This window comes from Protopterus annectens, chromosome 2.part1 (assembly GCF_019279795.1).
Source record: "Protopterus annectens isolate FY-2018-M chromosome 2.part1, PAN1.0, whole genome shotgun sequence".
Taxonomy (NCBI): Eukaryota; Metazoa; Chordata; order Ceratodontiformes; family Protopteridae; genus Protopterus; species Protopterus annectens.
This window is the reverse complement of record NC_056729.1, coordinates 1,410,186,373-1,410,212,853: the sequence shown is the minus strand read 5'-3', so window position 1 is coordinate 1,410,212,853 and position 26,481 is coordinate 1,410,186,373. Positions and strand designations below refer to the sequence as shown.

At 40.2% G+C, this 26,481-nt stretch overlaps 1 protein-coding gene across 3 annotated transcripts in view; it reads right to left on the bottom strand.

Moving 5' to 3' along the window:
- The window catches only part of LOC122794469 (DNA polymerase nu-like), a 1,147,210-nt gene that overhangs the window by 526,733 nt on the left and 593,996 nt on the right, over positions 1 to 26,481 (bottom strand). For all 3 annotated transcript variants that reach the window (XM_044062886.1, XM_044062887.1, XM_044062889.1), the window contains one exon: positions 16,840 to 16,950. In XM_044062886.1, coding sequence (XP_043918821.1) covers positions 16,840 to 16,950 — 111 coding nt within the window. The remainder of the gene's footprint in view (positions 1 to 16,839; positions 16,951 to 26,481) is intronic.

The following is a 26,481-nucleotide window of genomic DNA, read 5'->3' as shown; positions in this document are numbered from 1 at the left end:
ATACATATATATATATATATATATATATATATATATATATATATATATATATATATATCTACACACACACACACACACACACACACATATATATATTCATATATATATATATATGTATGTATATATATATATATATATATATATATATATATATATATACACACACACACACACACACACACACACACACACACACACATATATATATATATATAAAATACACACACACACACACACACACACACACACACACACACACACACACACGGGTCCACTATGTAATCCCGAAATATTGAAATCCCGAATTTCAGTATTTCGAAATTACATAGCCGAAAATACAATACAAAATCCCAAAACCCAATAACCGTGAAATTTAAAATGGCAAATGTACTCTACACATACAGCACACACATACACACAACTTCCCCCCACAAACAAATATATAATCCTACACTACAGATAAGCAGAGGGGCAAGCTTCCCTGCACTCCCCCATGTGGGGGGTTGCGCCCACCACACACCCCTACTTAAATATTCTAACTCCGAGATCGCACAAACAGACACATAAAGGAAACTCACACCCACACATTTTACAGTCCCTCACACACACACACACACACACACACACATCACAGTCACAACACACACTAAAGACCCTAACCAACACACTTACACATACATACTTACCTAAACTTCCACCCATCCATTCACACACCGCACCAGCAGAAGCACTAATTCAACATCTCCAAGCTTTGGGATTTTCAATTTTGCACTTCTGTGGGTTTCGGAATTTTGTGTTTTCGGCTATGTAATTTCGAAATACTGAAATTCGGGATTTCAGTATTTCGGGACTACATAGTGGACCCATATATATATATATATATATATATATATATATATATATATATATATATATATTTTTTTTTAGGTTCATAGACTAGTACTAGGCTAACTGCCCTTGTGAGCCATTTTAAGCCTAGCCAATTATCCCTTGTGAGACTCAAACTGTGCACTTTGTTTGTAAGGCAAACACCTTAACCATTAGGCCAACCTCCCAACCTCCTAAATATATATATATATATATATATATATATATATATATTTATACTAACTCCATGGTTGCATAGTAGCGAGGAAAGAATTAAATCCCCCAAATCCCCATGACTTACACAAATGGCAAAGCTGCACTGTCTGCACTGTAATGAGAAATACCACTGATTGTTGATCACGTTTGCTTGAAGTAACTCTTGCTTGTAGTTCTTCTCATTACAATGCAGAGAGTATAGCTTTCTAGAACTTGACCTTATGGCCTTCAACCAGTGGTAGGGAAGTTAGGCTGAAGTATTCTCTGGCAAATAATCTGTAATCAAATTACAGTGTAGAAATCATTGTGTTGCTGGTAGTTGGTATAGGAGCAAAGGAAGCCTCTTTTATTTGATATTTTTCTTTCTGTTATGATGCAGTTCTGGTAAATGTCATTTACTTGGTTAATAATTTCTACAAGGTTCAGAGTCATTACTGAAGAAAGTGCTATTTTTGCTTTCTGGGACTGAACCATTGGTTGTGGTTACTTCATGGGTACTTTTATGATTGGACTGAAATCCCACTTCCGAAGAGCCAACACTGAGAAATGTCCTACTCTGCAGAACTAGTAGACTTACAATGTAGTTTTGGAATCTTTGATTGCTTCCTTATATTCCTCAACCTTCTCTGGCTTCTTGAGTCTGTTTGAGTTTTCTGTTTTGCCATGCCCTTTCCGTTGTTTTGTCTTCTTTATTCCTGCCTTCCATCTCTGAAAGCCTTTTCGTTCTTATCTTCTTTCCTTTTAGAATTCATCTCAATAATTTTAATGTCTTTTAGCCAGCTATTCAGTTAATGCTTTACTTCTCCTAAATTTGGTATCCTTGCCAAATCTCACACAAAAACAGCAAGACTAAATAGGTTTATGTTTGTTTTGTTGCACATGGTATGTGCGAGCGTCCTGCTGTGCGACCCGTATTACCGAAATACGGAGAACTTCGAAGGACCAAATGTTGAAAATGGTTTGCTGGAAAGCCATTTCCAACATTTGATCCATGTGTTTGAATGGCAAAAACGCATTCGCTTATTTGCCATTCAAACACATGGTGAATCGGCATTGTCATTTTTTGCAGCCGTACTTTTGGCGTTATGCACTTCGGACACACGGTGGACGACAATTCCAAGGTAAACCACTTAATAATGTGATTATGTTCAAAACAAACCAGCACTGTGTGTAGTAATCTTCTGAAGTTATTTGCCTACTGCAGTAATACTTAATAATCAATTTTAGGGGAAAAGACAAAATCTTACCTCATGACCTGAAGATATGGAGTCAAGTTTCAGTGAAAATGAATTCAGATCTGATCTGAGGGATCAGGAATTTACAGATTATGAGAAGTGAAGAGCAGTTGGGAAGTATCACATTATCTGCATGAGTACCTCTGCAGGCATGAGAACAGCATGAGTCATTAAAGTATAATAGAAATTCTAGGAAAAATCTTGCTGTGACACATGCGATCAGATAGTGGGTAAGCACAAATGTGTATTTCATTGTTACACTGATACTAAGAAAATCAGAAATGTGATATTTGGGAAGTTTTTCAGTTATTATGATTATAAGTTATCACTATCTCTGACTTCTGATGCTTCTGCATAAGATATTGAAACTGATTTAGCAGAACGTATCCAATAGGGAAGAGTGCCCTTTTGCATGTGCATCCAAAACTATTTCCCCTGCAGAAAACAAATATTCACACATAGAAAATAAGGCATTCTTTTACATTTTGGGATTAAAATTCAAGCATGTGGCAGATCATAAAACACTATCCACTTTGATGGGGAAAACAAGAACCTTCTTACAATGGCCACAAATTCACAGCTGGACAGAGGCAATTATTCTTTTGGCTAACAACTGCCACAGAGTATTATGCCTCTGAAACTCAGAAAACTGATGGCCTTTCAAGATGCCTTGCCTAAAAAAGAAGTTATGTACTCACCATAACGTTCCATCTGAGTAGTTAGACTTCATTCTTCTGCACATATGGGTATTCGGATCCAATTCGGATCCGAGCCGGCAAAACATTTACAAGCATCAGCTCCGAGCACCAAGCTCCTCCCCCTACCTATAATACATCACTTCCTCCTGACTAACCCCAGATCGAGTTTGCTGTCACTAACTAGCAATGTAACCCACAATCCAAACAGGATAAGACCTGAATAGTGAGGGGGATGGAGGGAGGGAAGGTGCAGAAGAATGAAGTCTAACTACTCAGATGGAACGTTATGGTGAGTACATAACTTCTTTATCTGAAGTAGTTAACTTCATTCATTCTGCACATATGGGACAGAGTCCCCAGCTACTAGTATTCCTGGGAGGCCCTTATGGAAGGATATTTCTGAGCACCGCAGAGCCAAAGGATGCTCTCCCTCTAGAGATCAAATATAATTTATAATGAGAGATAAATGTATGCGAATTGGCCCACGTGGCTGCCACACAGATATCATCTAAAGGTACTTTTGACCAGAAAGCTGCAGAAGTGGCCATTGATCTAGTGGAATGAGCCTTCAGTAAGCCAGGAGGAGATAAGCCTTTGTCCTTGTATACTTGTGCAATACAAAGAGTGATCCACCTTGCTAAGGACACTTTCGAAACTGCTTTGCCCAAACATGGTTTTGAAAATAAGACAAACAGTTGATCTGACTTTCGGTACGGTTTAGTCCTGTGAAGGTAAAAACGAAGCTGTCTATGGACATCCAATAAATGGAGTCTATATTCGCCTTTATTTTGGAAATTTGGGAAGAAAACTGGCAAATTTATAGATTGGTTAATACTGGCTGCTGAGGACACCTTGGGAAGGAAGGTGGGGTTTGTACGCAGCGAAACCCTGTCCTTGTGAAAAATCAAATGGGGGGCATGGAGGATAAGGCCTGTAACTCTGAAACCCTTTTAGTTGAGATGATGGCAACCAGGAATGCCGTCTTCCAAGACAAGAATTTCATAGGGACTGAACCGGCAGGTTCGAAAGGCGGAGAGGTCAATGCTTGAAGGACTAAAGTCAGATCCCAGGGAGGAACTGTCTCTTTAACTGGGGGTCGCAAGAGAAAGGTGCCCTTTAGGAACGCCTTACACAGTTTGGCAGAGGCCAGAGCAACCTTATTTTCGCCTACATGGAAATTAGAGATGGCAGCCAGTTGAACCTTGATGGTGGAAGAACTTGCGCCCGATTGAAAGAGACCAGCCAAAAAATCTAAAACCACTGGAATAGGGGCTGTAAAAGGGTTCTGATTGCGTTGAGAGGCCCAAATGGAAAAACGTCTCCACTTGCTACTGTAGAGTTTCCTAGTGGAGGCTTTGAGAGACGCTACCAGAATGTTCTTAACAGGGGATGAAAGTCCGGGAGTCCTGATGATCATGGGAACTGGAGCAGCCATGCCATCAGCTTGAGACTGTCCAGGTTGGGCAGGGGCAAGCCCGATGGATGAGCAAGTAGATCCAGGCATGGATCTAGAGTCCATGGAGGAGCCAAAAGGTGAGACCATAGGAAGGGAAACCACACTTGGCGAGGCCAGAAGGGAGCTATGAGAATGACTTTGCACTGCAACCGGCAAGCTTTCTGAAGGAACTTCGGTATCAGAGGTAACGGGGGGGGGGTAAGCATAAAGTAACCCGGGAGGCCAACCATGGACTAGAGCGTCCCTTGTGACATCCCCTGGAAGGGGGATCAGAGCAAAGAAGTTGCTGCACTTCGTGTTGGAAATTGACGCAAAGAGGTCGTAGCAAGGTTGACCCCATATGAGGAAGATTCTCTTCGCCACTGATGGATTTAGAGACCACTCGTAAGGCAGAAGGATTGCCCGGCTTAGACTGTCCACTAAAATGTTGGAGCATCCCGGGATATGCATTGCTATCAGAAACTGGTTGGTGGATATGGCCCACTCCCAAACTCTCATGGCCTCGCATCAAAGAGGGTAGGATCGGGTCCCTCCCTGCTTGTTGATATACCAGACTACTGCCATGTTGTCTGACTGAATGACCACTGTCCCTGGAGGTAGGACAGGATAGAAGGCTTTCAACGCTAAAAGCACTGCCCTCATCTCCAGGACATTGATGTGTAGCTTGGTCTCTAGTAGGGACCACGTGCCTTGGACTGTTCTTCCCAGGAAGTGCCCCCCTCACCCGAGCTGGGAGGCGTCCGTGGTCACTGTGGCTTGGGCCAGCGGGGCTAGATAGCTGCGCCCCGCACGTATGTCTGATGACTGAAGCCACCACTGGAGTGACATTCTGCATGTCCGGTTGATTCGGATTTGGAAAGTCATCGGGAGGTCTAGCCAGGACCATTGAACTGCTAGATTCCACTGAAGGGTTCTCATATGAAAACGTGCAAGAGGGAGAATGGAAATGGAGGCTGCCATCGAACCCAAAGCCTTGAGAACATCGCCTGCTGTGACTACAGAGTGCTCTGAGATAGCTGACACGTGGAGTCTGAGATTTCTTATCCTTTCTGGGGTGAGAAAGATCTTTGACTGAATAGTATCCAACCGTGCCCCGAAGAAGTCTATGACCTGAACTGGAGCCAGCTACTAGGTTGATCGTGATGCCTAACTTGTGAGCCAGACCGAGAAAGTAGTGTAGGGCTTGGCACAAGAGACGTTTGGTGGATGTAGCGAAGAGCCAGTCGTCTAGGTAGGGGAATACCTGAATGCCCTGAAGTCTCAGGTGAGCCGCTATGGCTGCCATTACTTTAGTGAACACCCTGGGGGCTGTGGTGAGACCAAAGGGTAGGGCTCTGAACTGAAAGTGACCGGCCCCTAGCCGAAAGCGCAGAAACCTCCTGGAGCTTCTGTGGACCTTGATATGATAGTAAGCGTCCTGGAGGTCTAACGAGCACATCCAGTCACATTCTCTTAGAAACAGTAGAATGGACTGTAGAGTGACCATCCTGAATTTTTGTTTCTCTACCGACAGGTTGAGGATAGACAAGTCCAGTATGGGCCTGAGGTCCCCCGTCTTCTTTGGCACTAAAAAGAACCTGGAGTAGATGCCTGATCCGGACTGGTCGGGGGGGGACCGGTTCGATGGCTCGTTTTTGTAACAGTTTCGAAACCTGTAAAGCTGCGGCCTCCTTGTGATCGGGTGGAACATCTGGGAGGCATGCTGGAGTTATGGGGGATGATATGAAAGGGATAGAATAGACTCTGAATATGATGTTTAACACCCAGCGGTCTGTAGTAATGGACTCCCATGCCGCTGGATGTAAGGAGAATCTTCCCCTGACTGCCTCCAGAGTAGAGCAGTCGGGCAACCCCTCAGGGTTGCTGTGCGGGCCTGTCGGAAAAAGGGTCCCTGGATCCGAAGTTTCTGGGACCCCCTTTGCCTCTGAGACAGCATTGGTCTTGTCCCCCTCTGCCTCTGGGGGACGAATAGTCCTGAGTGTCCCGGAAAGACTGTAATTTCCGGAACCACATTTTCTTTTGCCCTTTTTGGCTCCTGGAATAGGATCTCTGGGGGTTAGAGAAGCGGATTCCGACGGCAGACAAAGTCTTTCTGTCCTTCTCACTCTGGGTGAGCATGTCACGTACTGTCTTCCCAAAGAGGGATGATCCATCGAAAGGGGCATTAATAAAAGATGCCTTAAAGGGGTCCGCAAATTGACACAGTCTGATCCAGGCATGTTGCCTCAAGGCAATGCCTGTACCAGCAGCTCTAGCGGCTCCCTCCGTAGCATGGGAGAGGAGACGCATAGATGTATTTGTCACAGATTTCAGTGTAGTCATCTTCGCAGTAAAGGACTGCTTGTCCTGCTGTGACAGAGATTCTGGGGGTGACTCAGTTAGTTCCAGTATAAGATCACGCTGCAGTCGGGTAACATGTGCCAAGTAATTCAGCACACGGATAGAAAAAGTCGCTGATGAGTACATACGCTTCCCGAAATGATCCATTGACCTGGACTCCTTGTCTGGTGGATGGATCGAGGAACTCTCCTGTGCCAGTTCCTTCTTTGTGACAGCTGCAACCACCAAAGTGTCCACGGGGGCTCCTTTGGACCATGCCTGCCTATCTGACGGCGGGGAAAGAATTTTGTCCGGTCTTTTGGGTATAGGCTCCACGGTGTCAGGATCCTTCCAAGCCCTAGTGGTGATGAGGTCCACCAAAGGGTCAGCTGGTGGGGATACCCAGGAAGTAGACGGGCCCGCGCCAAAGGCCTCCAGAAACACGGACTCATCCGTAGAGGGTTTGTGGGCTGACCAACCTCCTCTTTGGCAGAGGAGCTTCATAATATCTGCAAAGGAGACGTCCTCGGGAGGTTATCTGGGGGAACCCTCCCCTTCATCTAAGTCCGAGTCAGTGGTAATGGACTCAGGGGAGTCCAAGTGCCTCCTTTTCCACTTGCGTTTACGAGGTTCATCTCCAGTGGGACTTTCTGAAGAGGACTCGTAAGCCTCCAGGGGTTCCCTGAGGGGAACAACCTGGGGTTGCTTTGGTACGGGCTGTCCCTGAGACAGGGTGAGTGGAGCAGAATCCGAAAACATGGAGGTCTGGGTAGGATCCGAGTAGGTGAGATGTGGTCTCAACCCCTGGGAGAGAACCCTTTCCACTGCACCGAATGCCGATGGAGAGCCCACCTCCGTAACCCGTAAGGATGAGGTACTCCCCGGGTCCGAAGCAGGGATCGGAGCCAAAGGCAGGGTAGTATGGGCACCAAGGATGGGATCCGAAAGAGAATGACCTCGACCCTTGGGTCTGACTCCCTGACCACGGCCCCGAGAGTCTCCTGGATCCAAAATCGGATCTGAGGAACTCAAGGTGATGGCCGGCGTCAAGGAAACGAGAACCATCGGCGCCGAACCCACAGCTCCAAAGGGCCTCGGATCCGAGAACTCCGAAGCGTCGGGTCAGCTCAGGGAAGGAGAGATTGGGTGAAATAGAGCTGTAGAAGGACCCTCTCCGATGGGAGAGGGACCTGGTAAGACCCCCATCTGAATCTGCTTCTGGATGAACCTCCTCATCAGCCTGTCCATGTCAAGGTCAGAGACGTTCCGAGTCGACCTTGAAGAAGAAGCGACCGAAGCGGGTTTTGGCTGGATCTGAGCGGAGTGCCTTGGCTCCGAGGGCTCCATCGGCTCCGGCGAGAAATGGGGAGAGCGGAGCCAAGGAGAACAGGACCTGGGGACTTTAGAAGAAGAGCTGGAGAAAGGCTCCCTGTTGGGGGGGATCTTTTCCTGGGCCTGTCCCTCTCTTTGTGGTGCTTCTCCCTCTCTCTCTTGTCCCTACCTTTCTGGGACGAATCTGAGGCCACAGGATGGGTAGGAGGTTGAGTCCCTGCCTGCATGACATCACTGGTTGGAGCGGAGACCGAGGCAGACTCTACAGCAGAAACTGGCAGCAGACCCTTGGCCACGAGCTTAGCCCAATGGTCTTTCAAGGTCCTAGGGTTAAAACCCGCACAAATGTCACAGGAGGTTGACAAATGGGAGACCCCTAAACAAAGAACACACAGAGTGTGGCAATCGGCTGGTGAAAGCTTGTGACCACACTCTGTGCATTTTTTAAAAAGAACTTTAGGCTGTTCAGCCATAAGGGCGGAACAGTAACTAAACCCTAAGGTCCACACACACACACACACACACACACACACACACACACACACACACAACAAGGGATGGGGCCTAGGCGGGAACTAAACTACCAACAAGCTACACAGAAAAAAAATTTTTTTTTTTTTTTAAACACAACGACCACGCGTGGAGAGGGGAGGAAAAGGGGAACAGGTGCACACACACCAACTGTACTGAACAGATAAAAACAAGAGAAACCTTACCACTTTCGCTTAGAGTTCAGAGACCACGATGCTAACTCTTAGAGCGGCAAACGAGATCTGGGGTTAGTCAGGAGGAAGTGATGTATTATAGGTAGGGGAGGAGCTTGGAGCTCGGAGCTGATGCTTGTAAAAGTTTTGCCGGCTCGGATCCGAATCGGATCCGAATACCCACATGTGCAGAATGAATGAAGTTAACTACTTCATATCTATTGATAAGGGAATAGGGAACAGCATCTGATAAAATACATGTGCTGTACAATGATAATTTCTGCAAACCATCCCTAAATGCAGACTCAAACTCAACCCAAGGCAAAACGACACACTGATAAACACAAAAGAAAGGAACTGTAGCAAGCAAATGGCACACAAACAAAAAATGCCAAATCCTTTAATACAATGAAGCGCTTTTCGTTTGACACAATGTACAAACTTCTTCAGACGAATAAACTACCTTACCCAAAGGCTTTAAATGCTAAAACAATTAATCACTCTATTAAACAATAAATCAATAAAAGCAACAATAATGCACTTTTAAAAAGACACAAATGCTTTAGACCACCTGTCATACAAAATATCCACGCTCTACGATCAGTCATTGTAACAATACATTAAGTCAATAAATTACATAACATTAAACAACTCATGTAACAATACCTACTAAATATAAATTAAAAAATGGATAAATACTTATTAAACAAGAAGTTTAAAATGTAACTAATATTATGTAAAAAGATTATCATCTTATTAAACTCTTAAGCTTCAAAATGCTGCTAATAGAGCAGCCTTCATTCAAGCCAGGCACAGTATAAGCATTTAATCTAATCTGCCAGCCTAATTCTAGCTCTTCCAGCTTTAAGGCTGCAGGACCACCTCGGGAATCCTGACAAACCTGGTCTATCACCAAAAATTTAAAACTATGGTCAGGATAAGATGAAATATGCTTAGCCAGAGCATTTTCAGGTTTGTTTTTTCTTATAGCATAAATGTGTTCGTAGAGGCGGTCTCGAAGTCGCCTCTCTGTTTTTCCAATATAAAAGGCCAAAAAGGGTTGGCACTGAGCTAGGTAAACTATCATTCTAGAGTTGCAATTCACTCTGTACTTTAAAGTGTACAGGTGATCATGTACCTTGAATCTATTAGATTCAATAATATATTGACAGTAACTACAAGATTGCCATTTATACATGCCAACAGTCCTACCACGCCGTAATTGACGTTGTTCAAAGAAAGCTTTAAGATTTTTAGCTTTCTTATACACAACTATGGGTTGGTCTCCGACTCTATGAAGAACACTTGGGTCACTCCTAAAAAGTGCCCAGTTTTTACATTGAATATGGAAACAATCCTTACTGTTGATACTAAAAGTTGTGATAAACGTAGGCCCTTGTACCTTAGACTCAAGAAGTGTGTTAGAATCATTTACTGACAAAGGAACAATGTTCTCATCATGTTGATGTTGTGTGTAGACACTGTCTAGGATCAGTTTATAAAAATGTCTTGCACGTTTACTTGAAACCTCCTCAATGATATCATCAACCATATGGTCTGGGTAACCATGATGTAAAAACATACTCCTTAAAAGAGAGCATTAAGCTTGAAAGTCGTTGTCAAGAGTAATAATGCAGGCTGCCCTAACCAACTGGCCCTTTACAACAGCCCACTTCTGATGGTAGGGATGGCAACTAGAGTAGTGTAGAAGTGAGTTGGAATACTTACTCTACCTATGAATATTGGCTGTGAATTTTTGGATGGAATAATCCTTGGTTAACAAAACATCAAGATATGCTATAACCTCAGTGTTAAATGTAGATGTAAACTTCAAAAACTGCATAGACTTATTGAAATGATTGACCACCATGTCACTGGTCGTACTGTCACCATCCAACAATATAAAAATATCGTCAAGGTAACGGATGTAAAAAATCATTCTATCCTTAAAGTCGCAGTTACTGAAGACAAAAAGGTGCTCCCAATAGGCCATAACCGAGTTGGCAACACTGGCCCCACACGGCGAGCCCATCGCAACCCCAATTTTCTGTAAATAAAACCTGTCACCAAAGATAAAATAGTTATTATCGAGTATCAGGTCCAGTAGTTCATTAACAAGTTCCAACTCATTTCTTGTGCCACCATATAACTTTAAAAATTGGCCAACCCATTCTAAAGCAATATCGTGTGGAATGCACGTATACAAATCTTTGACATCTATGGTGAGGAAATTAAATCTAGCATCAAAATCTAAGTTATTGATTTTATTCAGGAATGTCCGAGAGTCTTTACAGATTTGGTTTACTTTAACCAAATATTTCTGTAAGACAGCGTCAACGACCTTAGCACATGGATATGTAGGGGAGCCCCTACCGTCAACAAGGGGACGCATAGGGGGGTTGATCACATCTTTGTGTATCTTAGGTATACCGAACAAACAGGGAAATCTGGGGTACACTATGGACATGTAATTAAAAATATTCTGCTCAATCCTTCACTCTATATACATTTCATCAATGGGGTTCTTAATGATATTATAAGCACTATTAATTTCAGATCTCGAGCTGGGTAAGTAAGAAGGACTGTCCAATAAGTGTAACATCCGTTCTCTGTAGTCAGCACCGTCAAACACAACCAGTCCCCCTCCCTTGTCCGGTTTACAAATGCGTATGTCGTGCAATTTGATAAGATCAATACATTCCTTCTCAGCTTTAGTATTCGTAACAAAGGTGGAAAATTGATGTCCAACCTGAAATTTCTGACGGATGTCTAACTCACACATAAGTTCAAAAACCTGCAGTAATGGATGTAAAGGAGGGTTATAAACACTATAAATTCTAAATTGGTTACTATTAACTATATTGTTGCCACCCATCATTAAATTAAAATTCAATTTTTTAGTGAATAATTTAATATCTATAATGGTCCTAACCAAATCCAGCCTTTGGGCTGGAACATAAGTGTAACCCTTGGAAAATAACTCAACCTGTTCTGGTGTAATAACAACTGAAGAGAAATTATAAACATTAAAATCCCCAGCAGCATTAGTTAATATAACAGGTGAATTGACAACCTGAAGGTTAGAATCATTATATGAGGTCTCATAAGTAGGAACATCCAAAAAATCATTCACACATTACTGGACTGGTTGTGTTTGATGGTGCTGACTACAGAGAACAGATGTTACACTTATTGGACAGTCCTTCTTACTTACCCAGCTCGAGATCTGAAATTAATAGTGCTTATAATATCATTAAGAACACCACTGATGAAATGTATATAGAGGGAAGGATTGATCAGAATATCTTTAATTACATGTCCATAGTGTACCCCAGATTTCCCTGTTTGTTCAGCATACCTAAGATACACAAAGATGTGATCAACCCCCCTATGCATCCCCTTGTTGACGGTAGGGGCTCCCCTACATATCCATGTGCTCAGGTCGTTGACGCTGTCTTACAGAAATATTTGGTTAAAGTAAACCAAATCTGTAAAGACTCTTGGACATTCCTGAATAAAATCAACAGCTTAGATTTTGATGCTAGATTTAATTTCCTCACCATAAATGTCAAAGATTTGTATAAGTGCATTCCACACAATATTTCTTTAGAATGGGTTGGCCAACTTTTAAAGTTATATGGTGGCACGAGAAATGAGTTGGAACTTGTTAATGAACTACTAGACCTGATACTCGATAATAACTATTTTATCTTTGGTGACAGGTTTTATTTACAGAAAATTGGGGTTGTGATGGGCTCCCCGTGTGGGGTCAGTGTTGCCAACTCGGTTATGGCCTATTGGGAGCACCTTTTTGTCTCCAATAACTGCGACTTTAAGGATAGAATGATTTTTTTACACCCGTTACCTTGACGATATTTTTATATTGTTGGATGGTGACAGTACGACCAGTGACATGGTGGTCAATTATTTCAATAAGTCTACGCAGTTTTTGAAGTTTACATCTACATTTAATACTGAGGTTATAGCATATCTTGATGTTTTGTTAACCAAGGATTATTCCATCCAAAAATTCACGGCCAATATTCATAGGAAGAGTAAGTATTCCAACTCACTTCTACACTACTCTAGTTGCCAACCCTACCATTAGAAGTGGGCTGTTGTAAAGGGCCAGTTGGTTAGGGCAGCTCGCATTATTACTCTTGACAAGAACTTTCAAGCTGAATGCTCTCTTTTAAGGAGTATGTTTTTACATCATGGTTACCCAGACCATATGGTTGATGATATCAATGAGGAGGTTTCAAGTAAATGTGAAAGACGTTTTTATAAACCGATCCTAGACAGTGTCTACACACAACATCAACATGATGAGAACATTGTTCCTCTGTCAGCAAATGATTTTAATACACTTCTTGAGTCTAAGGTACAAGGGCCTACGTTTATCACAACTTTTAGTATCAACAGTAAGGATTGTTTCCGTATTCTATGTAAAAACTGGGCACTTTTTAGGAGTGACCCAAGTGTTCTTCATAGAGTCGGAGACCAACCCATAGTTGTGTATAAGAAAGCTAAAAATCTTAAAGCTTTCTTTGAACAACGTCAATTACGGCGTAGTAGGACTGTTGGCGTGTATAAATGTCAACCTTGTAGTTACTGTCAATATATTATTGAATCTAATAGATTCAAGGTACATGATCACCTGTACACTTTAAAGTACAGAGAGAATTGCAACTCTAGAATGATAGTTTACCTAGCTCAGTGCCAAGCCTGTTTGGCCTTTTATAGTGGAAAAACAGAGAGGCGACTTCGAGACCGCCTCTACGAACACATTTATGCTATAAGAAAACACAAACATGAAAACGCTCTTGCTAAGCATATTTCTTCTTATCCTGTCCATAGTTTTAAATTTTTGGTGATAGACCAGGTTTGTCAGGATTCCCGAGGTGGTCCTGCAGCCTTAAAGCTGGAAGAGCTAGAATTAGGCTGGCAGATTAGATTAAATGCTTATACTGTGCCTGGCTTGAATGAAGGCTGCTCTATTAGCAGCATTTTGAAGCTTAAGAGTTTAAAAAGATGATAATCTTTTTACATAATATTAGTTACATTTTAAACTTCTTGTTTAATAAGTATTTATCAATTTTTTAATTTATATTTAGTAGGTATTGTGACATGAGTTGTTTAATGTTATGTAATTTATTGACTTAATGTATTGTTACAATGACTGATCGTAGAGCGTGGATATTTTGTATGATAGGTGGTCTAAAGCGTTTGTGTCTCTTTAAAAGTGCATTATTGTTGCTTTTATTGATTTATTGTTTAATAGAGTGATTAATTGTTTTAGCATTTAAAGCCTTTGGGTAAGGTAGTTTATTCGTCTGAAGAAGTTTGTATATTGTGTCAAACGAAAAGCGCTTCATTGTATTAAAGGATTTGGCATTTTTTGTTTGTGTGCTGCTTGCTTGCTGCAGTTAATTTCTTTTGTGTTTATCCCTAAATGCAGAACAGGAAGCATGAGTCACACATACTGATAAGGACCTCAACAGTTTTATAGTGTACTTTCAAAGGTTAGTCTTACTGGATGGATGAGAGCCAGAAAGTGTTTCATATATAGAGTTATGACCTGCAGATCAAGTGGGGTTTTGTCATTTGGAGAACTAGAGTAATTAGAATTGTCCAGAATGATACACTTCACTTTTCAAGCCATTGTCACTAATCTGGGAAGACTGCTTTGCCACTTACAGTTTTCAGACCACACCATAATCAGTAATGGTACTGGCTCCCATCTGAGTAACTTCAAAAATTTATGAACAGTGACAGTATGCTTTACTAGTGTGTCTGGATGGCTCACTACCAGAAATTCGAGACCTGACAGAGTGAGTCTCCATACTCCAAAAAATATTGTGCAATTTAAAAAAACAATAAATTCTGGAACTTACTGTTATAGATTATACTATTTCTGTGTGTATAGGGCGCCTTCATCCTCCCCATATCCCTACACCCGAGACACATACACACACTAACTCTGATAGCACTGTAACTCAGAGTACAGGGAGCACTCAGAGTCACTGCAGTTCTGAATTAGGTACATTTCCCCCCACATTCACACCTTTAAGATCACAGTTACGGTACTTGGACATTAAAAGACACTCCTTCTGGTCATACTACTATTAATGGAATATGGGAGAAATATGTGCAGACATTCAAGGTAGGACTGAAAGAAATTGTATATGCTCAAATAGCCACAGGGAACAAAGTTTCCTTGTTTTTGATGCTGTACCATAAGCAATTCTAATAGAATGAATGGAAATTTTTGGCTGAGATGTTTCTGAACAGAAATGCAAGCTGGACTTGATTTGATCAAACAAGATAAATGTTATGCTGTTTGAATATACAAATATTTGCAAAACTTCCACTAAAAGCAATAGATAGTGTATAGATCCTTTCACAGTGCTGACAATGTTTATCTTTGTAGTACTATTGGAGAAGGTCCTAAGTAGACCTTAAAGGTTGTAATAGAGCAAACTGGTCCAGTATCCCATAAGGTGGAAGGAAGGCACTAAGAATCACACATAGGAAACATGGTAAACAGTTTGAGAGTGCTGGTCCCTGTAGATATGCACAAGCCAGAGATGGTGGATCACCCACACTCACCTTTAACTCTGGCATCAGGCGGTCATCTGGTGCTGTTAGTAAATTAGGTTCTTATCATACTGTTGCAATGCCTAGTCCAAGGGACTGGAATAAACTAAATTGTTCTAAGGTTTTAGCTTGTTTGCAGAAGAATCATTCATTCCACCTGCACCTTAATCATTAAAACTAAACCGAATGCTAGTAAACTAAATTAAGTGTTATGTTTTTGGTTTAGTTTGGATTCAATTCTGATTATTGGGATTTATATAAAACATCCTAAAACATTATTTAATTTCCTTACTTCAAAATTTATGGAGAATGATGTAGTATACTGATTTACTTTTAGTAGCCTGGACTATCATAGGTTAGGGGATTCCTATGGGCTATGAGAGCTTAGGGGGAGGCCTAGTTACCATATGCAATGTAAACCTGAAAGGCAGATTCAATTATACCTTTGAGAAAGTATGATATCTCCTGTCTCTCTGCCAAAATGTAATGGTATATGAAAATACGATCATCAGGTGGATGAAAGTACCAAATCAATATTACTGATTTAAAAAAAATTGTCATTGAAATCCATTTTATTTGTGTACAGTAGATGGCAAATTCATTGATTCATAGATTATTAGGCTAACGACGCAGGGGTTCTTTCTAAGCCTAGATAAGTTTTGCCAAAAGAATAATGATGTCCTCTGGCCAAGTAGGACACTGAGGGCCAGGCATTTATAAGCTACCTCTGTCCATAAGGGACATTTGTGCCAGTCCGGGCATAAACTTACTATTCCCCAAGTGGGCAAGCATTTCTGTGAATATGAGTTAGCAGAGGGAATTTAGAAGAGATGCATGCATGTTGTTCACTGAGAAGAGTGCATGATTATTTGACTTGTTTAGTGGGAACTATTAATGAGGACAAAAGGTACAGTAGGAAGGTAGGAAAAAGAACAGTTCCATTGATGACTTTCAAGAAAGGCAAAGTAAAGGACATGAAGAGGAAAAACAGAAATTAAATAACTGAAAACAAGAAAGAAAATAAAATGACTGGACAGACAAGACTGTATGCAAACCAAATGAATATTCCTGCACTTCAAGAATGTAGAAACTATAAAAGAAATTACAGTGAGGTCTAAAAGGGGAGCCCACTACACAGTCTTGAAAATGCAGATAATCAGTCATGGAATGAATTGTGAATATATTACATCTTGCATACATGCATTTGATCACCATACTATCCACTGACTTGGTAGTAATGATCAAGTCATTTAACCAGACCAAAGCTTCCACATCACCCATAAGAATGTGTGCAGCAACTTCAATCGGTTACAAAAACTACTTACAAATAAAACCATAAATTAAACAGTTATCATTCAGAATATTCACAACTATTATGCAGTGTCACAATATCAACAAAACATCAGCAATCTTACCTTGTACTACAAAGTTCACAGCTTGTCTCTCTGCCTGAGTTCGCAAATTATAATTCCATTCATTGATATGTGGCAAAGGTCGTTTACGTCCCATGATGGAAATAACATACCCTTGGAAAATGCAAGCAACTGTTATTTATTATAAGACATCATAAAACTATATTAATTTGGCAGGCTAAAATGTCTTTCTTGATATAGTTGAGAAATGTCTATACAATAACCTGGTGGGGTCATATTCTTAAAAGAGAATGAAGGTTAGTACCTACCACCGATAAATATTATGAAGGTTAATTATGCAATTCATATCCCGAGAGGGAAAATTCAACAAAGTCACTTTAGATTACTGAATCAATATGAAGGACCAATTAATGCAAATCATTCGTGAAACAGCACATTTCCATTTACTGAAATCAGAAGTTTTTTTTTTCTTTTCTATAAGATCTAAAGGCTTTAGGGTTTACTACATTATGTCACAGAGTTAAGGTGGATGCAAATCCCCATCATGTGAGGGCTGCAGAGAGAAAACAAGCTTCAGTTAGTTCCAATAATAAATTTAGGCTCCTGTCAGATAACAGCATTTATACTCATAAATGCTTACAATACTAAATTTATGAAAGTGATGTCTGCTCAACCAGTCTGGAGAATCCTGCCATCTGCTGGTTCTATGATTATTTGCTCAATTCAACAGGAAGAGTTCTTAATAAAATTAAATTCTGACAGCTGTTTTTCCTGCAGTGATGTGTTCAACAAGGTTCAGACCATAACCTTCCTCTGCAAGCCATTTTCACCAACTCTATACAGTACACTAATATATCCTGCAAAATTATACATTATGCAAACAACCTTGTCACTCTGAGAGCTGGTTTATCTCCCAAGAATATTAGTTCATTGCTTCTAACTGAGTTAGAATTGTACATTTAACAGTTCAAATACAAATATATGAATAGAAATTTCATTAAAGCAAAAGTCATTTTACTGGCAATTTTCTCTACCTCTGATGGGCATCCTGAGATAATACTAAACAACAAATACATAGGCATGATTTAGGACCACATTCTCAAGTGTATGTAAATCACTGACAATACCTGTTTAGGACCACAGTCTCACTTTATCTACCCATAATGATAACATAAAGTTAAACTTCAGCACTGTGTGTTTGTTGCAAAAAGTGTATTATTTTAGTCATTAATTTTGTTGATAAGTGCCACTCCTTGAAAACTTTCTTGAATTCAAAAATTCCTGTTATGACATCATGAAAGACTGAAACCAGAAAGCCTCACTACATACATAAGTATATAAGTAACTATTTTCCAAGCTAAGTTCAGCACTAGGGGAGTCTTACACCCTAGTAAGACAATTTGTCAGCTAAGTTTCACAGGGGGATCTCTCGATACTGAAAATGAACATGTGATGGTCTATTACTGAAGCCATAATGTAAGTAATAACTGTTCCGCTAAGTAAGTATGGTGGTTTTGATTCACCAAAATGCTATGCAAGTGTGTGTACATCAATGACAATACCTATCTTGGACCACAGTCTCATTTTAGCTACCCATATTGACAACATAAAACAAAATTTCAACACTGTGCTTCACTTAAACATTCTAACATCTGAAACCTTGTCGACTTTAAACAAGAGTATTCATCCTAAGCTCTTAAAGTGTGTTGTTACACTTTCCATAACAAAGGTAAATAACCAGTCCTTAGTGATTTGGGTAATCTCCTTACCATACACCATATTAAATTTTATGTTTGATGCAAAAAGCCAAATTAGGATGGGACAAGTGTCCGCAGGTTGTCAATGTCCTTTATATCATGTCCATGATAATTCATTCCATCGCTTTGCATATTAGGCTTGTTAGACTGACAGGTCTGTAGTTCCCTGGGTCGGTTGATAGTCCATCCTTGTAGAGGAGAATGACTGTTATGGTCTTGTATTCACTTGCAATGTAGACTGTTTTGTGTTTTAGACTGTTCAGAAGGCAACAGGGGATGTTGTCAGGATTCACAGAGGTGGTTTCCTTGGCTTTAGCAATTGCTGCCAGCACCTAGTCCCTGCTAATAGTTGGGGGAAGTATGTTGAAGGGGAGCTAGAAAGGAGTTGCGGGGTGTACTTTGAGCTGAATTTATTAGCCAGTAGATTTGCTATGTCATCTTGATCAGTGAAGGTAGTACCATTCACCACCATTTCAGCAGACTGCTGTGTGCTACCTTTAAGGTTTCAGAGATAGCTGAAGAAGGTGTTGTGACTGTCCTTGGCATGCAAGGCTATCCTGACCTCATAGTTGGCCTTGTTGGACTTGCTTGTTTAGTTGTATAACAGAGCACTTATCTTTAAGGGAGTTGCTCTTACTGATTTTGGCCATGAGTTTTTTTCTTTTATTATATACCCTGTTTAGATGAGGATTCCACACGTGGGGTTTGTTTTCAGTGTTTGTTTTGGGTTTACTTCTGGTAGGTATGGCAGCCTCTGCACAGAATTCTACATATGTAGCTGTGATTTCAGGGTTAGGAGTAGCCTTGAATTTTGACAAACTCTCACTTAATAGAGTATAGTTTGCCTTAGAATAGTTCCTAACTGTTATTGGTTTAGCTGGGATTTCCCATTTGAGTTTTGATCATGAGGATGAGGCACTGGGGGGGGGGTTGGGCAATGGTGCAACAGTCTCCCATTTGGTGAATATCAGATCCAGTATGTTTGATCCTCTGGATGGAGCATGTGCTATCTACTCCAGGGTGTTCATGATAATAATGTCCAGAAAGCATTGTGCCTGTGAGTTTGAGGCAGTGTACGTTTCCTACTCTATAGAGGGATAGCTAAAGTCCTCTATGAATAGGCTGTTTGGTTGGATGGTGAGCAGTAGGATTAGGTAAGAGTCATGAGACTCTAGGGTCGTAATTGGTGACCTGCAGCTAGCCATGATATGTTGAGGGGGCTTGTCTATGGTGAACTGCACATGGATGAGCTCCATGGTATCATCCTGTTTAACCAAACTGGAGATATGTTTGTTGCTAACATAGATTGAGATACCGCCACCTTTGGCCCCAGTATGTATTGTTGTTGGTCTAAATGTGTGGAAGATACTGTAATCTCGCACTGACACAGTACTTTATATTGGCTTTAAACCAAATGAAGGTCACAGCACAGGTGTCTACATTCTCCAGAGTGAGGAGGGATTGAAGGATGTGGATTTTTTTGTTTAGGCTCCTAACACTGAGCAGTAAAACCTTAAGGCTGCTTGGAGACTTTTTCGCTATGCTGGTAGTTATGTCTTTTTGGCATTGCCTAAAAAGACTCTAAGAAGGTGGCTAAAGTTTTAGCCAGTATGCAAAAACCAAGGGGGAAGAGGGGAAGCCCATCCTTAGCAAAGCAATATTCTCTATTGACCATGTCCTCCCATGCTAACAGATACTGGATCCCCCTGGAGTGATACCAGACACTAAGCCAATTATTAAAATCAATCATTTCAAGTTTATACTGTGGCATCATTCTTGGTGAAGATAGAATTCAGCTCAGTGCAAGTCTCATACCAGTCTGTGGCATATATTCAGAGAGAGAACTATGATGTCTGTCTTCATACAGTTCAATGAGGTATGTTTCAGTTCATCTACACCCATACAGATGATGATAGAATCATGTTTGTACCTGTGGTGCACTGGCCTGAGTGAGTGCATGATACCGTGGATCCTGACTCCAAAGAGACAACTAACTCTCTAACCTGCTGAGTGAGGAATCTCTGAATTGTACAATGAAGTGGCCAATGGCAACAGTATTAGGTAAAGTATATGCTTGCCTTATGAGCTTTGCTCTTGGGGGACCATTGGCTGTAGGCTTATGTGAAGTGTTTGTTGTTTGTTTTGGTGGTTGTTTTAATGATTGCTAAAGAGCAGTGTTACAGTTAAGTGGCTCTGGAAGCCTTTGAGATTTGGGAAGGTTTCTTTCAACACCTCATCATAAGACAATTTGTGTGTATAGCAAGCAGCATGTGTGAGGGATGTGGTGTGGGTATTCTTGACAACCTTGTTTTTATACGAGATTTTTGCCTCCAAGGAAGTTGTGTATTTACATCTCTCCTGAGTGCAATATTACAAGCAATCACAATGTGACGTCACAGTCTTGCAATACCTACTAGTACTGTGGTAATTTATTTTGTTGTTAATATTTTAATTATTACTGTATGTACATTAGTCTTACTGTCATTCAAACTATATGTTCATTGTTATGTCTTGCACGGGGACCAAAGCAATGTAATTTCGTTCAGCTTGCACTGCTGTATACATCTGACTGACAATAAAGTTTACTTTGACTGTGTTATTTTCTTTAATGATCAACTGGTTGCCAATTGATGTCAGGGAAAAAAGCTTGAAAATGAACTCCTTTGCCTTCAAGCCAATAAATGACAACACTTTGAGCTCCCAGTAGTCCTTCTTACCTAATTTGACTGACACCAGTTGCCCTTGCACTTGACTTTTCAAGCACAATCTAAAAAAACTGCTATTAGGTACTAGACTTTGAATAATGAAAGTGAAGTGTGCCAGACAGAAAACATTTTTTATAGTTTTGCAGATATAAATTCCTTCTTTATGGAATGTGGATAGAGATCACAATTTCCAATGAATCTATCTATAAGGAAATACAGCCTTCAGAGTCACCATTCTTAACCCATATATGGTTTTATATACATGGGAGTACTAGAGATGGCTGATCTTGTGTTTGGTCAACAGCAGTTAGGTCGACTACATGTGATCGACTAAATAGATGGTCAACAGGTGTGCAAGATCACATACTTTTCGGGCTGGGGAATATACCCTGCCCTTCAGCTTGTGGGATGGAGTTAGTATATATAATTAGCAGGGGGTGCAGGGAAGCAGCCCCACCATGGGGGTGCAGGGGGACTTGCACCCTGCAAAAAATGCCTTTACTGGATAAGCTCTGTCAAACTGTACCATAGACTGCTGTGAAGAAAAGATTAGTTTGTTTTTGCTTTCATGCAATTTGTATTGCTTCATTGCCTTCTTCCATTTTGTATATTGTGGTGTATTTACTTTGCACTGTGTTTTAATTGTATTCTGCTTTCAATTGCATATTTAAACTAGGAAAGAGACCAGTGCTGTATTTTTTGTGAGTCCCACAGAAATTAGAACAGGTCAATTAAGGTTAATTACCTATGAACTTGAGGGTGCAGTTAGGAAATAAACCTTGTACTTAAGGGGTAAAATAAAACATTTCAAGGCTTTACGGGAAAAGCATATGCAAGACTCTGCCATAGACCGCTGTAAGGAAAATGTTAGTTTATCTTTGCTTTCTTGTAATTTATATTGCTTTGTTGGCCTTTTTTCTTTTTTGTATATTGTGGTGTATTTTATTTATACTGTGTTCTAATTCTACTCTTCTTTCAATTGTATATTTAAACTAGGAAAGAGACCAGTGCTTGCCTGCCCCTTATGTTAATCTGACATATTTTCTTCCCTCTCTTCTTTTACTGGTTATTGTTAGAAAACACAAATTGATCATTTTGTGAAGTCACTCCTCTTCAGCTATTTTTATTTATTTGTTTAACATTTGTTTACTGGAAAAGTCCGACTGAGATAAGACCCATTTTCAGCAGAGGTCCGGGGAGAAAAGCTCCACATATAGAGATCATACAAAACATAGACAAGAAATTATACAAAACTTATACAAGAAATTATACAAAAAATATATAAGACATACAGTACACCAGAAATTACAGTCTATGCTATTATAGCTGAAATTTGTATTATACAATCATCTGATATAATGTCTTGTTGTAGTGTAGATATTGTAGTTTCTTAAAGTAAGCTGAGGAAGGGCTTGTAGGGGGAACTTGGATAGAAAAAGATGAGGTTAAAGATTATCTAGACTTGAGAGCAAGCATAGATTTTGAGGTGGTTAGGGAAGAAGAAAAATTATGACCAGAAACTATTAAAACTAGTTAACCTGGAGTAGTAAAGGAGCAAAGCCAGGTGTCATTAAGATAATTTTTTAAGAATCTTTTTGAATTGGTTGGTATTTGTGTTGGTTCTGATGCTGTGAGGTAGTGAATTCCTCCTTGTTGCTACATGATAAGAAAAAAGGGAGTCCCCTGCCTTATTAGCGGATTTGGACACTTGTAGTAGAGATTTATTTGTTGACCAAAGACTTCGATTTGTGGTATGGGGCTGGAGAATATTTAGAAGGGCAGGGTTTATTTCAGGTTGATATACTAGTTTGTGTGATAAGGTTAATTGGTTATAGGATAGAAGTTGTGGGAGTTCTAACCAGGAGGTTTTTTTAAGGAGTGACAGTGGTGGGTATGATGTGGGCAGTCAATTTAACTATTTTATTGTAGCATGTTTTAAGCTTAGTTAAATTGGTCTTTTTAAGGTTGGTGGGAATTGGAGAAGCATACAGAAATGTTGATAGAAGATGGGTTCTAGCAATGGCAACCCTAGAGGTGTTAGTTAGATACTTTTTATTTCTGTAAAGAGTACCAATTTATTTGTGGACGTTCTTAATTGTGTGTTATATGTAGGTCAAATTGTAGGTTATCTACTATTATTAATTATTATTATTATTATTTAAATTTATTGGCCATACCATTGTATTCCATATATCTAGAATACTAAATGCTCACACCCCTTCAGTCTATCTTGCCCCTTTCAAATTACTGGCTCTCCTCTTAGATTGCTAAAGCTTGAGCTACTCCCTCTTTCACATCTAACTGCTTAGTGCACACTGCAATTCTTAGGATATTAACCCATTTTCCCATCTTACTTTTAAAATCTGCAATGTCTAGTCCAATCCCACCAATTATTGGACTGCCTGCATTCTGCCTCTCAGTAGTCATCTTGGGATTAGTGCTTCTGTTTTGCTCCTGGAAAGAGAATGAGCATAGGGACTTAATTTCCTGGAGACTGCTGATCATCACAAAGACTGATAATTTTTTTCATAGATGCCATCTTGACATTTGTGCTTATATTTTGCTGCTAGTGAAAGAAGCAGCAGAGGACACTGATTTCTGACTAGGCAGTGAGTGTCTGTGTGGGACCTTCCAGATTGTTCTGGTTGCTATTCAAGGCATCTACCTGGAAAAGGTTACAATAAGCCTATAGACTCTTGTATCATTCTGGACAAGTCTTAGCATGGATAACCTTCCTTTTGCGTTAACCCATGTCAGTGAGTGTGGCTGTCAATTTGGTACAATCGTTCCTACTAGGAGGGTAAAACGTCAGTATTTGAAGATGTACATAGTTATTTGTTTTTTTTTGTTTGTTTGTTCTTTTTAGGGCTTTCAATAAAACAAAAAAGATGTGGCATAGGCTCAAATGGATATGCCAAGAAACAACTATATAAAACATCAACCTGCCAAACATTTGTGTATGTATGTAACACAAAAGCTGAAACTAGATACTTAACAGAAAAGCTGTTACACATAAAAGGTGGGAATAATAACTTTTTACCATAATAAAACATTCTATATTACCTTTAAATGTAGATATGGTCTCACAGATATAAACAAAAAGAAAGAATAGTGAACTATATTAAAAATGTAGAGTGCAAATAGCTATGCTATAGGAGACACATTTGGAAAGAACTGAACATGTAAATTTGATAAAGAAAGGTTTTCAGGACGGTTATTCAGCGGAATACCTTGGACAAAGGAAAGGAAGAATACTTATATTAATTGTAAGAGGAGCACCAGTACTGATTGAAGATGATTAAAGAGAAAAGATAATAATGGTAGACTTGTAGTACTAAGGGGCTACTAGCAAGGGAGGAGGATTACACTGGCATGTATTTATATTCCACCTAAAACTGTTGTAACAGAGTTTATGAAAATTCTGGGAGACATAATCAACTTTCACCAGGGAATATTACTTATAGATGAGGACTAGAAATTGATTTACAGCAGTGAAGATGTATCTGGGGGCCCAGAAGGGAAAATATAACAAAGTAGGATAGATTTTTGAAGAAATTTATGAAAATATATGGCATGGAAGATGTGAATTTAGTAGCAGGTGTTCACAATGAATTTACATTATATTACATTTCCCTAATATACAAAAGCTAGGCTAGACAGAGCTTACATTTCACAGAAACATGTGCATTTAATTGAAACTTTTGATACAGATCCAATAACAATTTCAGACCACGTGCCAGTAATAACTAAAATAAAAACAGGGTAGTGAAATAAAAATGAGACACTGGCACTTTCCAATCTAGCCACTGAAAAGAGAGGAATTTAAGGAATGGGAAGTGAAAATTATTCAGGAGTTTAAGATATAAATTTCTTCTGAAAATATAGCTAGGGAGTGGGATACAATTAAAGTGGAGTTTAAAGATAGGGTGTAAATAAAAGAGAGATATGATTAAGAAGTAACAAGAATTATTTAGAGAGACTGACAACTGTTAAAGTATTGCAGAATAGGGGGAATCTAACAGAACAAGAAGGGGAGCAATTGCAAAATGCTAAACAGAAAATAAGTGATTACCTTGATAATATGCATGAGTTTAGAAAGATTGTTGTTAAGCAACTGTTTTTTTGATAATAACTCCAGAGCACAAAAACTTTTAGCACAATGACTCAGGCAACAGAAAGCAGAAAGGGTTGCCACTAACCTTAGGGAGCCTATGACAAGGAAGATAAGAAGAGATCTGTAGAGGTATTAGAAATATTTCAGAAATTTTATGAAAGTCTGTATAAAGCAGAGAAATATGAAAATCAAGAAAAGGTACAAATGGAAATATTTATGGAACAATTAAATATATCAAAGTTAGAGGTAGATGAAGCTCAAATACTAACAGTTAGGATAAAAGGAGATGAGATAAAAATGGAGATGTATAACCAATTCACAGGAACGTTCCCAGAAATAAGATGGTATTACTGTGGAAGTTTGGAAGCTAGAAGGGAAAAAACTGATATAGATCTGGAATGTTCATAGGTTCATAGCTTCATACTAAGCTATCTGCCCTAGGGGCATTTATAAGCCTAGCCAGAGTGTGTTTGGCTTTCGCAACCCATTTTAAATTAATTTTGCTATGCCCTTTTTCGAGGTTAGTATACTGTGCCTTTTGGAGGATGCTTGTCTCGGCTGGAGAGTCGATTATGGCGCCCAGTTTGCAGTCATCTGCGAACTTGGTCAGCCACAGTCCTTCCGTGTTGGCCTGTACCTCCGACAAATATAGAGATATACTGAGCCTTGTGGGTTGCCACTTGTAACTGGTTTGGAGTCTGACATGGCTCCAGCAATTCTAACCATGTGGGTTCTGTCCTTGAGCCAGTTTGCAACCCATCTAGTGACATAGGGGTTTATATTTAAGCTGGTGAGTTTATCTATAATGCCCGAGTGGGGTATTGCATTGAAGGCTTTTGCGAGGTCCAGGTAGGCTGTGTGGACCACCTTCCTCTCGTCAATGGCCTTGGTGACTGTTTCAAAGAAATCAACCAGGTTTAAGAGGCAGGATCTGCCCTTAACAAAGCCAAACTGGGTAGGATCCAGTGTCTGTAGGTCCCCATGATCTTTATTTATGAGGTCCATGATGATCCTTTCCATAGCTTTGCAGACCAAGCTAGTCAGGCTTATGGGGCGATAGTTTCCAGGATCCATTGAGGCACCACCTTTGTGGAGAGGGACCACCGTT